This window comes from Condylura cristata, unplaced genomic scaffold, assembly GCF_000260355.1.
Source record: "Condylura cristata isolate star-nosed mole 26May11 unplaced genomic scaffold, ConCri1.0 scaffold00028, whole genome shotgun sequence".
In the NCBI taxonomy this organism is placed as follows: domain Eukaryota; kingdom Metazoa; phylum Chordata; class Mammalia; order Eulipotyphla; family Talpidae; genus Condylura; species Condylura cristata.
Genome location: NW_004567129.1, coordinates 4871383 through 4885327, shown reverse-complemented (window position 1 = coordinate 4885327; position 13945 = coordinate 4871383). Strand labels below are relative to the sequence as shown.

Genomic DNA, 13945 nt, shown 5'->3' with positions numbered 1-13945 from the left:
GTTTCTGCTACTTTGATATTCAGACCCATCACAAAATAAAAGTTTAAAGCTGATGGTAGTAATTTTTACATACAGATAAATGTAGGTGAAAGAATATCCACATAGAAATAACTATAAAAATATTCTTCCACTTTGAGTAAAGTAGGACTCTACTACTTCTAGGGATATATTCTGAAGAAATCATTCAAAATGCCAAGAATTTTGTTTCCTTTTTTTGGTAATTTTACTAGCATTAGCCATAACTGAAAGAGTCAATTGTCCATTATATCTCAATGGTTGAATGATGTTATATCTATTTAAAAAATATTTGGTAGCTATTGAAAGATCGCTGGCTACACAGCAGAGATGTGAAATGTATCAGCAAGAAAAGGAAAATTTATAAAAGAAGCAGATTAAAACCACTCAGAAAACTAAAAAGCAAAGAAAATGTATGTTTGCTAAATAAATTAAAACTTTACTAACTCCTAAAGAAAGGAGTTAATAGTACCAGTGAAAAGGCTCATGCTATACTATGTAAAAATAATAATGTAAAGATAAGTTTATTGTTTAATGCAATTCTTATCAAAATCCCAGCAAGACTTTTTGTAGGCATAAGCAAGCTTATTCTAAAATTTATATGGAAAAGCACAGGCCCCAGGATAGCTAAGCTATCTTGAAAAGAAGAATAAAGTGGAAGGAATCACTCTACTTGATAGTAAAACTATATAGCTGCAGTAATCAAGACAATGTGATACAGTGGAGGAAACACACATAGATCAATGGAACAGAATAGAGAACCCCGAAATAAATCCACACACATAAATCCAACAGATTCTTAATAAAGGTGTTAAAGCAATTCACTTGAGGAGGGTTAAGTCCTTTGCAAATGGTATAAGAGCAACTGAACATTCTAGATAAAAAGCAAACCTCAGCTGAACCTCATGCCTTATAAAAAAAAAGTTAACTCAAAATGAATCATAGATGTGATCAATTTCTAGTTTAATATCATTGTGATAAGGAAAAATACTTCCCATTATTTCAGTTTTCATGAATTTCTTGACACTTGCTTTGTGAACCAATTTGTGGTCTATCCTGAAGAATATTCCTTGTGAACTTGTGGAGTCAACTAAATCAGCTTTTGGAGAGGAATAACACCATGTAAATATCTAATGGACCCCTTTTGTCTTAATTGTTCCCTTTCTGATTTTCTTATTTCTTATTATCTTATTTCTCTCTTTTCCTTGCTTTGTGTTCAGATTTTTCCTAAAGTACATGCATTAGTTTTTTAAAGCAGAAGAAAAGCAACCTTTTTTTATTAAAAAAAATTCTCTGCCCAAAAGAACAATAATTTACAGTACATTCTTTTAGTTTATTCTAAAAAACTCTCCCCAGTCCATCTTCTCCTGTACACTTAGTATAAAGATAGAGCATGCACTGGTACACATTATACATACACAATGGTGACTTGCTCCAGATTAAATATGTTAAAACTCTGTGTCCAAAGTGTAATATCAACAATTTTCAGGTAATGATGAAATCACCTGTTATTGATGTTGACAGACTTTGCCCCAAGGGCAATGGAACTGTGAACTTGGATGTCTCGTTGTGGTTTCCCTTTATGATTCACAACCCAAGTCTAGTGAAAACAGGAGGTTGCGTCTTAAAGGATAATAGAGGAGTCAATGTTTAGACAAAGAAAATAATGAGAAAGGGGTTATTTCATCACATAGTTTACACTGTCTGCATCGCTGTGAGGCCTCAGGCCTTTGGTGCAGACATGATTTGAAGAATCCAGAGCATAGGATTGCTAGTAATCAAATAAATTCATAGTATTGGAACAGGACTCAGGTACCTATAAAAAATTCAACTCCTGCTTCCCCTTAGGAGAGGCATCCAACCAGTATTAATATTTTAGAAATACTAGAAGGTGGAAGAGGAGCCATTATTCATCACTAGCACCTTCATGGTACTAAAATTAAATAATGGATTTTTTTTAAAGACAGAATTGCTAGAGTTGTGGAACTATAAAAAATATTCCTCTCTTGGGGATGTTGCATTTTTTGCTTTTATCTTTTCTTCTCCTCTTGAGAACATTTTGATTTACTTCTGTGATAAGCTTATAACAACTAAGAAACTTGGAAGGCAGGATGAGCTGGCCTAGGAGGGAGGAGGGTTTACAGCAGCTGACAAATGAGCCTGGGTAAATTTGTTTGGCTTCAAGTCAGAAAGCACCAGGACTGTGCACGCACTTGTTTCCCATTGCATGGCATGTATATCTGCACAGATGGGCCAGGGCCCCAGGCCCTGTAACAGTGAGTTGTGCCATGTCGCATGGGCTTGGATACTGCGCATGCTCATCTGTTGAACAAGAACCCTGCAAAGGAAACACAGCTTTCTCCTTCATAATCCAGCCAAAACCTTGAAATGACCAGCCCTGCTCTGTAAGGCAGGTAGAAGTGTGATGAACTGCACAGCTAGGAGTTAGCATCAAACTAGAATCCTGAGTTCTGGATTAACTCCAAATGGCCTTGGAGTTTCTCACATCTACTGGCTCCAAGGCAGCTGAGTTATCTGGTTGCACAGATCACGTAATCTTATGGAGTGGTAGAGTCCCACATAAATTCCCACCATAAATAGCAGAACTACCCAGTACCATGTATATGAAGCTGTATCATGATGCCTGAGAGTTCTAGAGTCCCAGTGAAAGCAGTAAGTACCAGGATACAACCTTTAGGTTTTTAAAAGTACTCTGAATTACAGAATTGTTTTTCTTAATATCGATATGTTGATGTGGTTAGACGAACTCAGGAGATAAACACGAGTATAGTGGAGTGTGGAAACTCACTTAACTCAAGAGGGAACTAATGTTCCACGGATGAGGAGGTTAGCTCAAGGTCAAAAAATCAAGGATCTGCCAGAGCCAGAGTGCAAACTGAGCAAGAAGCCATGTCTAAAGCATTGCCTGCGGAGGGGGCTCATCACCCAAGGAAACTGAGGCAGAAGGAATGAGAGGGAGCCCTGCCCAGAGAAAGGCCAGAAAGTGATATAAACAGAGATCCCTGGACAACAGCTCATGCATGCCTCACCTACTTCACACAGGTGCTCCAAGGTTCAGACTCAAAGACGTACAGCACCTGGGAGTGAGAAACAACCTCAGGGTCTGTCTGGTATTGATCCCATTCCAGATGGCGGTATGTGCCTGGGTGCCACAGTGGCAGTCTTCTCCATCACCAGACAGCTCTGCCATCAGCCACAGCTCTTCAGCCTTGGGCTGTTTTCTTTCTTTTGAGCTGAAATCTGTCTGTTCCATAACATGCATCGAGTGATTTTTCTGAAACATCAAAATGAAGCTAATCTTCTTCAGATGATACCCCAAACTGTGCCTCCTTCCCCTTCTTTCTAGTTTCCAAGCACTTAAGAGGCTTTGCTGTGCTCATGTTATCTAGAACAGACCACCTTGCTTCTCTCTCTAATGCATGCTTCCTCCTGGATCCGTACCTGAATATCTCTACCTCCCCTATACCCCTAGATTAAAACACACTATACAACCTAAACCACACAGTGACATCTGTATAGGAGTTATCACCTACAAGGCAGTTCTTGGGCTGTTGTGTTTACCCAAGTCTATTTGAGAGGATTAGTTTTTCACTTGACAGGAACCTGAGGCCCATACATAAACCCCACCAAGACCCTCCATTTATTGTGCCTCTTCTGAAATACCTTTCCAAAGCACTTATTGACACAGCTTTTTTGACCCTGTGTTGTTGGGTGTCCCTTGGGAAAGCCATAGATTAGGTGGCCATAAGTTTCAGAGGAAGAATGATATTTACCCAAGGTGATCCCCTTGCCTTTATGGGCTGCTAATTTGTAAGAAGCTCTTTGCTTTGTGTATGTGTGTGTCTCACTAAAATCACTTAATCTGGAGGATCACTCAAAATGATCCTATAGGGGGTACCAGAGTATCTCTCAGGACTCAAGTCTAGGAGGCAGAGTTGGGTGATATTACAATGATAAGTCATTTTGAATCCAGGGTAGCTGAGCATGCGCATTGATTTATGTATTATTTTTCTGTCCTCTCTTATCACAGTTTTTTTTATCTTTGTTGCTCTTTACATATCTTCTTTATTGATTATGAAATATTTGAAAATCCACTGCGGATCATTCACTGTTCATGACAATGAACAGAAGTCCCAGTTAACATGGAGCTTGTATTGTAATAGTAAAGAGAGATAGAGAACAGTTAACTGTGTCAAGTGATGGTGAGTCCTATGATGGAAATAAAAAACAGAGTAATGGCCATAATGGGAGTAGAATCCTCTGTTTTTAGTAAGGTGGTCAGGGAATTCCTCTCTGAGGAGATGATGTAATAGAACAACTGAGGGACATTGAAGCAGTGGGCCAGACATCCCTTTAGAACCTAGTGTAGGAAAGCCATTTACAAAATGCCATTGGGAAAGTAACTGGAAGAATATAATTTGGAGACTAAGTCTGAGGTATAAGATGAAATAACATTGGAGAGGGTAGATTACCACCCACAGGGTTGTAGCATTAACTTTGACTATAGGCTCATTTTAGCTTCACATTTACACAAGTATTCCTAATTTTCTCTTTCGATTTCTCTAGTTGACTATTTTTCAAAGTCTCATTTGTGGTACCTTAGAGTCTCCCCCAAATGGTAGACTTAACTTTTAAGAGTATAAGACTGTGAGGACCCACAGCCCTAAGCTAACTGGCTCAGTACTCCCTGGACATTCCCAGGCCTCCCAAGAGATGACTTCACAAGCCAGATTCAGCTTCCACAGGCGGGTAACCCAAGGCTGAAACAAGTAGGCCCAAGGAGGACAAATGGCAACAAAACAAAGTGAGGTCATGTATATGGACTCAGCCACCATCGAGGCTGAAGACGGAGGCAGGGGGCCATAGAGAGTGTTAAATGCATTACTGAAAGAACCTGAATTACCCCTGAAAATGAGGGCATGGGGGCCCTTGAAGGGTTTCAACCCCAGGGTGAACTGATTACTAGAGATAGTAGTTGCTTCAGAGAATGAGGAACTTCACAAAAGCTAGGCACAGATCCTTCTAGCTCAAGCGCACTGAGGCAGATACAACACTTGGCTTTCAATTGAAAGTTTATGTGTGTTTGACACGGCTTGTGTTCCCAAGCATCAGATGTAACATTAACATTTGTCCTGAATTACAAGAATAGTAAGTGTTGAAATTTTCGGTGAAAGAGCAGCCAACATGCATTTCCAGGGAGAAATTGTTCAATTCTTTGTGTTTATTACTTCAGATGGGAATAGCTTCAGGTTCATAATGCTGATTTGGTTACATTGCTTTCCCTGAACTGTGGTTCAGGAGAATGTATTACTATTTGCTTTAATATTTAGGGGGAAACTGTAAAAACCTGGATTGATGGACAGAAGAGATCTAGAGCAATGACAAGGAAGGGAAGTTTGGCAAGTTTGTAAGCAATTAAGTGTATAAATTTCAGTAGCACCCAAAGGCATGGTTAGTGTATTATCCATTTAGATGCCAAAATTCAAGTAGAATCTTCCATATTATACCACTACTATAACAAAGTTCAGAGGGTATAAGAAGGTTCCTGCCAGGAATTTGATGTATGGAGGCAATGGGTGGCCCCAGGGTATCTGTAAGTGTGGAAATGGAGGTTTGAAAGTTTCTATCTGGTGGTTCCCAGTTACACAGGCCTGAAATAAACAGCTCCACTCCTAGTGTCCATGAAGCAGACCAGACAGGGAACACTTCCAGCATTCAAGCTCCAGGCCTGGTGAATCACCCCTGGGCTCCTGCTCAAGCCAGCACATGTAGTCAAGCCTTACCTAACTGCCTTTGGCAAAACTTGTGGGCTCAATCTTTTGCTCTGCCCAGTATCCATGGAGTTGTGATAAAGATTAAGTGAGCCAGTGTATACAAAATGCTTAGAATAGTGTGTGGCAAGAGCTAGTAATCAATACATGGTACTTATCTGCATCATCATCACATGTTACAGTCATAAAAACAAATCCCTTATGTTACTGAGCATATTTATATAACTAAACACTTCATATCTCTCAGATCATTTACTCACCTGAGAACTTTTTAAAAGGACATTATTTCCTCTGTTTTGCAGAGGATAGGAATGGCTCAGAGGTCATACAACTCCCAATAAGCCCCTATTGTGAGTTCTGAGCTGGAATGCAGACTAAATTTTAGCTATCGACCCTATTCTCATAGACACTCTACACTCTCATCAGGATGACTTGGGCTCTGCTGTAGTGATAACTCCGTATTTCAGTCGACCAATGTAATGAAGGTTTAATTTAGCTCCATGTCCACCATGGACCAGGCAAGATGAATCTAGCTAAGTATATCATCACTCATAAAGTTTTTGATTGGAATTAATTAGCCCAGTTGGCACATCACTTTCACTCATACTTACTGGTTAAAACAGTAAGTACTGGTCGCTACAGTCAACTTCAAGTCTCTGAAGAAGTAGCCCCACTGTGTGCCCAGTTGGAGAAGGGCCAGAGTATTCAGGAACAGTCCCCACTACCAAAAGCTCACACCTAAACAGAAGAGATTGCAGGCATAGCAAGTCTTTTCATTAGAGATTTCAGAGACCACCTTCACTTCAGTAGAACCAACAGAGACAAAACCAAGGGATGCCTTGAGCCGGAGAGCAACTCACAGCTTACTTGCATGAAGCAATCATAAGTGAGAGCTAAGGGCCCCCAATATTCTCTTAGGCAATGCAGTGACACACAAGCAGGATACTGGTGGGCAATAAATGGACTTTGAAGCCAGACAAGTGTAGTATCATGACTGAGTGAACCGAAGGTGACCTCTTCTTTCTCTGAAATGCTGTAACATTTTCAGCACATCTCCCTCATAACATAATAGAACTATCGTGGAACATATTGAATTGTGCATATTGTCCTTGAGGAAATAAGCACTCTGGATCTCACAAGTGGTTAAGAAATATTTCGAATGGAAGAAAAGAAAGAATAGTGAAACAATCCATTAAAGGAAATAATGCTCAGGAGGAAAGCCTCTTACTGAAAATCATGGGAGAGAAAGTGACCATTAGGCTTAGAGAATGTTGATGTATGATCAGCTGGGTGTGTACAATAAATGCAATAAGAACAGCTTGTGCTAGTTACATATTGAAATAGTTGTGATCACCCCACGGTTAGCCATCTATGACTACTTATTTTCTTTGGCATAATGCCCTCCAGTTTCCTTGTTGAAGCCTGAGTCAGAATTCCCTTCATGTTTAAAGCTGCATAGTACTCCACTGTATGGCTAAATGGCATCTTGTTTACTTGCTCATTCATTCATTGTTGGGCAGTTGTTTTCCACCGTTTGGCTATTGTGGCTAGCACCACAGAACACTCTTCTTTCCATGTGTCAACAGATCATTTATTAAAGATGATATTGTACTTGATCACAAATAAAAAACTTTTAATCCAAAAGTAGTAACTTCATAAGCCACATTTATAAAATAAGAATGTCATAAATACCTATATGTTAAGAAATTTTCTCATAAAACATCTACAATCTAGGTAAAAAAAAATATTATAAATTATCAGAAAATCATACCAAAAAATAAAATAAAAACAGCCTGACAAATCATCACTGAGTGTCATGGAGCTAGCTATCGGCCCACACTATAAAGGAAGAGAAAGGAAGCTGGCACAGTGGTAGTGCCAATGAAGTGAAAGGTTAGTACATCAGATGTTCCCAAATGGTGTATTGCTGGAGTATGATTTTCTTTCCCTCATGTGCCTGCCTGCTCCCAGCCTTAGCCCCTCCACAGGGCCGTGGAGACTACCTGAAGCATGAGAATGCCTAGGGAGCACTGTGGGCCCCCAGCTGTCCTCTTTCTTCAGCGGGAAGGCAGCCTGGGCCCAAGCTTGCTTCAGTTTTCCTCCACCAGGGTGTCGAGATTGTTGACCCTGGGTTTTCTTAGTCCCCTTGTAATTTACTGCCTAGTAGTTGAAAATGATTGAGCAACACAAGGGAAAGAAGAGCCCAGATCTAACACCTGCCAGACTGCAGAATGACTAAGTGTCTTCAGCTCAAAGACATGTCAAGGACTAAACCACTTTGAGAATTAATTCATTCTTACAGATCACCTTAAAGAACCAAACTAATGATAAAGTAAATACCACCTAATAATCATAGTGAAAGCAATGAAATAGAAAACATCTAAATTTGCATGTACATCAAACTCTAAGCTTCTCTTACATGTTTTAAAAAGTTATTTTTTAAAAACTGTATAAGTAATATAGGTTCCTTTTACGAAGCCAAAATTCACTACTCACAGTGAAGGAAAAATTATCACACCTACCTGCATCCCACAAAGACTTCTGCTGTTCATATGTGATTTATTCCTTTCGGTAATTTTTTGAAGGGATCTAATTATTTTCTAGTTTGCATCCTTTTGATCATAAAAAATAGATATATAGTCTTCTGTCCTTTGAAAATAAATATCTCTGATTTTCTAAGCAGAGGAGAATCAATTCTAAGCAGAGGAGAGGCAGTTTTGTTGGCTGTGGCAGGGAAGGACTAGAGCACGTGTCTTGCTGCTGCTGTGCAAGCGTGCTATTTCTTTAGTGGAGGGTCTGCAACTTCTGGGGAGTTGGGGTCATAAGTCCTCTCAGGACACCTGAGCATTGCCACTGCCTAAGAAGTTAATTTTAGGGATTTGCAAAAAGAGAAGTGAAAAGGTGGTGAAGTGACCACATTAAGCAAAAATAGGTTAGTACAATAGGCCTTATCTTTATTCTTCCTTTGTGAATCTTGTAAAGCATTTAATGGTCAAATAAAAGCATACAAATGAAGTTGCACTGCTTTACTTGCAACTTTAATCAAGCTTCTAGGTTAGAAACCCAGGAAATGTTAAAGGGAAGAAGCACTAAGTAGCCCATGGGTCAGTTACACCACCAACAGCGGCGCCATCTGCTCCCTGGACTTTGATAGACCCACTGCAGCGTGAGGCTAAGCCCCGAGTACACGGTTCAGTTCACACGGCGCCGGGCAGGGGAGGGAGTCCAGGAAAGCAGTGGTAATAAGTAGTGCTTGGTGATGAGTCCAGAAAGATGAAGAGGGTGTCTAGCAAATAGGATGGGGGATGGGAGTTGGCACAGATCCAGAAAATGGGGGAAAAGTGGGCAAAGTTCAGGAAGCCTTTAGCTCATGGTAACTATAGCCTTGGGTACTCACCCTGAGAATAATAGGGAGCCACCAAAAGTCTCAATCAAGGGTCAAAACTAGGACAGGAGAGGAAATAAAAGGAATCAGAAACAGAGGTCAGTTAGGAGACTGTTGTAACATTGAGGTACTCCGTAGTACACAGATGTTGATTGTGGGAGTGCCGTGTCCTCTCTGTTTTAGCCCAGAGAACAAGGCAGGCGGCAATCTGCAGTGGAGACAGAGGGCAGCTTGACAGAGGGGCAGGCTAGATGCTCTTACAGCATGATGGACAGGACTTGGGCATGATGTCATTCCATATATACGGAATATGTTTTCCATAAAGAAAAAAATCTCTGATATCAGTACAGTTAAGGAAAAGTCATATCCCAAAAGGAGGCACCAGAACAGGTCACTAGTAACCATAACACTACAGCTATGTGGGGCTGTGGGTTACATTTGGGTTTAGAAAAAGATAGATGTGGACAAAGCTGGTGAAATCTGGATACATAAAACCTTATAGGTGAGTTAGCTAAAAGGCATGCATTGATGTTAGCTTTTCACGTGACCTGAGTTTCATGGTTATATAAGATGCGAGGGGAAATTGGATGAGAGATATAAGGGAATTCTATTATCTTGGCAAGATTTCTGTAAATGTAAAATTATTCCCTGAAATATTTATACACACACACAGACACACACTCTCTAATCACACACACCCTAACCACATTGGATAGAAAAAAAGGTAAAATAATTTAAATAATTTATACAGAATGATCTGATTTATGTAAAAACATATATTCTGTGAGTACATGCGTATGTATATGCATTCATAGAAGAACACTTTAAAAACACACATAATTTTGCACCACTGGTTACTTGCAGCAGAGAACAGCATCGGGAACAGGACTTAGTGTGATCAAAGAGATTTGCATTGTCCACTCTGTGCCACATGCCGTAAGAAGCATGTAGCAGGAATGTCCTTTGGAGCTCAGATCAAGCAGTTACTGCCTGTTCCAGGCCTTGGTATTTCCTGCCCCTCCCTGGGTAGAGAGAACATGGACCCCCCCACCACCAGCAGGCCACCCAGCGCTGTCTGGGAAGTGTCTTTACCCAGGTATCGGGCAACTTGCTTGTGTGCTATTTGTACATCCTCCCCAGGGTGTTGGCATCTGGGGTCCAAGTTCTTTCTCATTTTTAGCTATTTTTTCCATTCCTACTCAGAGGATAAGAGAGAATAAAACCCCACTGTGAAAAGAAGGGTTGAATTACAAAGAATAATAGGGAACACCAACTAATTGTGAAGCCCTGCTATGTGGTATAATGGGTGTTAACAGCTGCTGCAGGAGTAGAGACTCGCGGCAGATTTGATCTGGCCAGAAGGAGAGCATTGAGTTTCTTCCCTGCTATCACATTAAACAACAACAAAAGGACCACAGGCTGGGGTGCTATGCTGAGGAAAGCACCTGCCCAATTTTCAGGAGTTTAATGGAGTGTAATAGAGGTCACCTGGAAGCCCACCTGATATACACAGAGTGGTTTCCAGTGTAGCGGTGGGGGGGGGGGGGCTGCTGGTGTTGATAGCCATATACACCTCTTAACTCCCCAGCTTGGTAAAGGTAGAGTGGGCTGGGGTTCCACTGAAACTCCCCACCTAGAGACAAAGAAGCTGGAGGATTTCTGATGCTTTCATATATGTTACGGCTAAAATACTTCTCTGTCTAAAAGTGCCACTCTTACCTATTAACAGCAAAGGCACAATTCTGTTATGGTCATTACTACAATTATTTACGATTTATGGCCACTTCTATGTGCCAGAAACTCTGCATACACACAGCCTCCTAAATAAGTGGCATGATCCTCATTTTACACACAAGGAAACTGCAAGCCAAAGAGTCATGTTCAAGGTCATTCAGCTGATCACCAACCTAGCAAGGGTTGGGGTGGGTGTTTGAGCAGCAGTGTTCTTCTTTATATAGAACTTGGCCTTGTTTCCTAACCTATGCCAGGCACTGTGCCAGGCACAGGGATCCAGTGGTGAGCCCAATATGCTGAGGTTGTCAACCTCATGTAGTTCCCTACCAGAGGAGAGTGGAGCAGGGGGAGAACATCTCTGGGACTAAATCAACTCAAGCCATACTAGAAACTTTTCATCAGATGGTATGACATCTATTTAGGCTTGCTTTAGATGATATTTTCTGTTAATATTTTTTAAAAAATGCAACCAGAATTGATATTTAATCAAAACCCAGTGTATTTTATAAAGAATATTTCAAATCAGGAAAAAAACCAAAATCCCTGCATCGCCATATGGAACCATGTCAGCTGGTCTGGGCATGAGGAAGCCTATCAGGAGTGTCACGCTGCCTTAGGCACCACTGCCACCTGGTGGCATCCAATGGAATTGCAGGCTTGGGGATGACAAAATTGACCCTGGGGAAGGCAAGTTCATGTCCGGTTCATAAATCTTCAAGGCATGGATGGCCTTGTTTCAATTGATGTCTAGTCATTTATAAATCATTTACAGCTGGGTTAGTATCATCTTTCCTTTATCTTTATGTTCTGAACATCATTGTGTCCATGACCTTTTAAACTTGCTACAACTGAATTAATATTCACAGGTATTCATGATAAAGTGATAGATGAATACTTGATGATTAAAAGTACAGATGAATACTTAGGAAAACTCTAGAATCAGCTTAGGCCAATAATACTTCTCTCTATATTTGGACAATTTTGAATGTCATAAAACTAAGAGGACCCATCCCCAAACCAGAAAATATAATTTGATTTCTGATTACCTTTCAACATCATCACCTGTATTTAAATCATACAAGTGACTCATGGTTTCTGGAATTTCCTGCCTTCTCTCTCAAACCTATCTACACTGCTCTCTCTTCCTGGAACTACTCTCCTGAATCTTTACCTTCTTACTTTGTTGTTCAAATGTCAAGTTAAGACTGGTGACTTGCAGGGAGTTATCTTAAAGTAAATTCAAAAACCATAGTGTTGCATAGAAATAGCCAGAAAGAATTGGAAATGGGTTCTGAACCCCATTTTCATCTATATAGAAGCTGCAGCCCAGATCCAGTGGTTTTGTCCTAAACAACCTCACTGCAGGTATTTCTGCATGTCCCTAATAGGTCTGAAGACATTCCAAGGGGAGTCACAATGGGTTCAGGTTCTGGTCAGGTTTGGATTAGGGTTAGTTCTTGTCTCTTTTATAACAAGTTTCCAAACCGTTGACATATGACCAAAAATATATCGATATGGCAAAAAATGTTTGCAGGGCAACTACCTAGAATAGCTACAACCAGGGCTGGCTTGCTTGATCTCTGTGCTTCTGTGGCTTCACCCTTCAAAGAGGGATAGGGAGGTTTCTCTGCCACAGCAATGTCATGAAAGTTGTGAAATACTGTGTGTGGTGCTCCCTCGTCTCCATACCTTGCCCATGGGCAGGTGGTGCTGTTGATAACTAGAGACATGTAATCACTTAGAGCTTTGATTGATCTCTGCCCAGCACAAGCTTGTCCAATAAATGTTTTCCATTGCCTATTTGGTCTCACTTGCAGAAAAAGTCTTCTCTGGGAGTTAAGAATAATATGACCATGCTTGAACTTACTGAGTTATTGGCCTCTTAGATCCATCACTGTATGTCTTGTCATGTCTCACCCTTCCCCAGCTGGCCAGCTTCCTCAGCTGTAAGCTTCAAAGATTTGCACATTATAGTGGAAGGTGTTAAGCAGCAATGCTATTTTTGGAGAAACTGTGTTAGTCAGTATCATCCAGCATCTTTGTGTTGACACCTGTGCTTGCCAGCTCGGCCATTGAGGTATGCGCCTGATCTTTCTCTGTGTTTTCCAACCAGAATTCTAAATGCTGCTCTCTTTCTCTGACCAGGTAGTGGACAGTGACAGACCAGAAGGGTCCAAGTTCAGGCTCACTGGAAAGGGAGTGGATCAAGAGCCTAAAGGCATTTTCAGAATCAATGAGAACACAGGCAGCGTTTCCGTGACACGGGCCTTGGACAGAGAAACCATCGCTACGTATCAAGTGAGTACCCCTCGAGTGCCCACCCTGCCTGCAGAGATGTGGCTTCCAGACATGGTTTTCTTCCCGCTGAGCTCATTATTTTTGTGCTTCATCAAGCCCGGGGCTCTGAGACTTTAAGTGCATCTCTGTGGGAACTGAATGGTGTCAAGCACCAACATGGCTACAGGGGGCCCTCGTTCATCATTGGAGGCCTCCTGGCCTTCTTGAAGCTGCAGGCACTGGGAGAAATCCCAGGGGAGATTAGACTCATAGATTAAGGCTGATTTACCAGAAACCAGCTTGATAATTCAGAGCAAGCAAAGGTGTGGCCCCTTCACCATGATTATTGTGCTTTGGAAATCCATCCTGTGGAAATAAGGAGCTTTGTTGGATTTGTGTACAATGATGTCATAGCAGGACATGGTCCTTAAAGATGGCAGCAGTTGCTAATATTCAGCAAGTAGGGTAGTGTGAGATTATGGTGCAATTTTGCAAGGAAGTTTTCTGTAGCTGTTTAAAATATCTTAAAAGGTTAAATGGGAGGAGGTTGTGCTTCGATATGGAAAGGGGCACACAAGCCCATGGTCTCATACAGAGCGAACGTTGGCTCCCATCATGCTTATGGGGAGCCACAGTGGAAAGAGAAGTGTCAAAGTGGTCGCATTTGGGTGTTGATGTTTTTCTTTGTTTTCATGATTTTCATACAAGGTATTCATTAATTTTATATGGAGAACTAAAAGGC

At 41.0% G+C, this 13945-nt stretch overlaps 1 protein-coding gene across 1 annotated transcript in view; it reads left to right on the top strand.

Moving 5' to 3' along the window:
• Nucleotides 1–13945, top strand: part of CDH13 (cadherin 13) — a 921815-nt gene that overhangs the window by 501567 nt on the left and 406303 nt on the right. The window contains exon 5 of the mRNA XM_012730735.1: nt 13072–13224. Within this exon, the coding sequence (XP_012586189.1) occupies nt 13072–13224 (153 nt within the window). The remainder of the gene's footprint in view (nt 1–13071; nt 13225–13945) is intronic.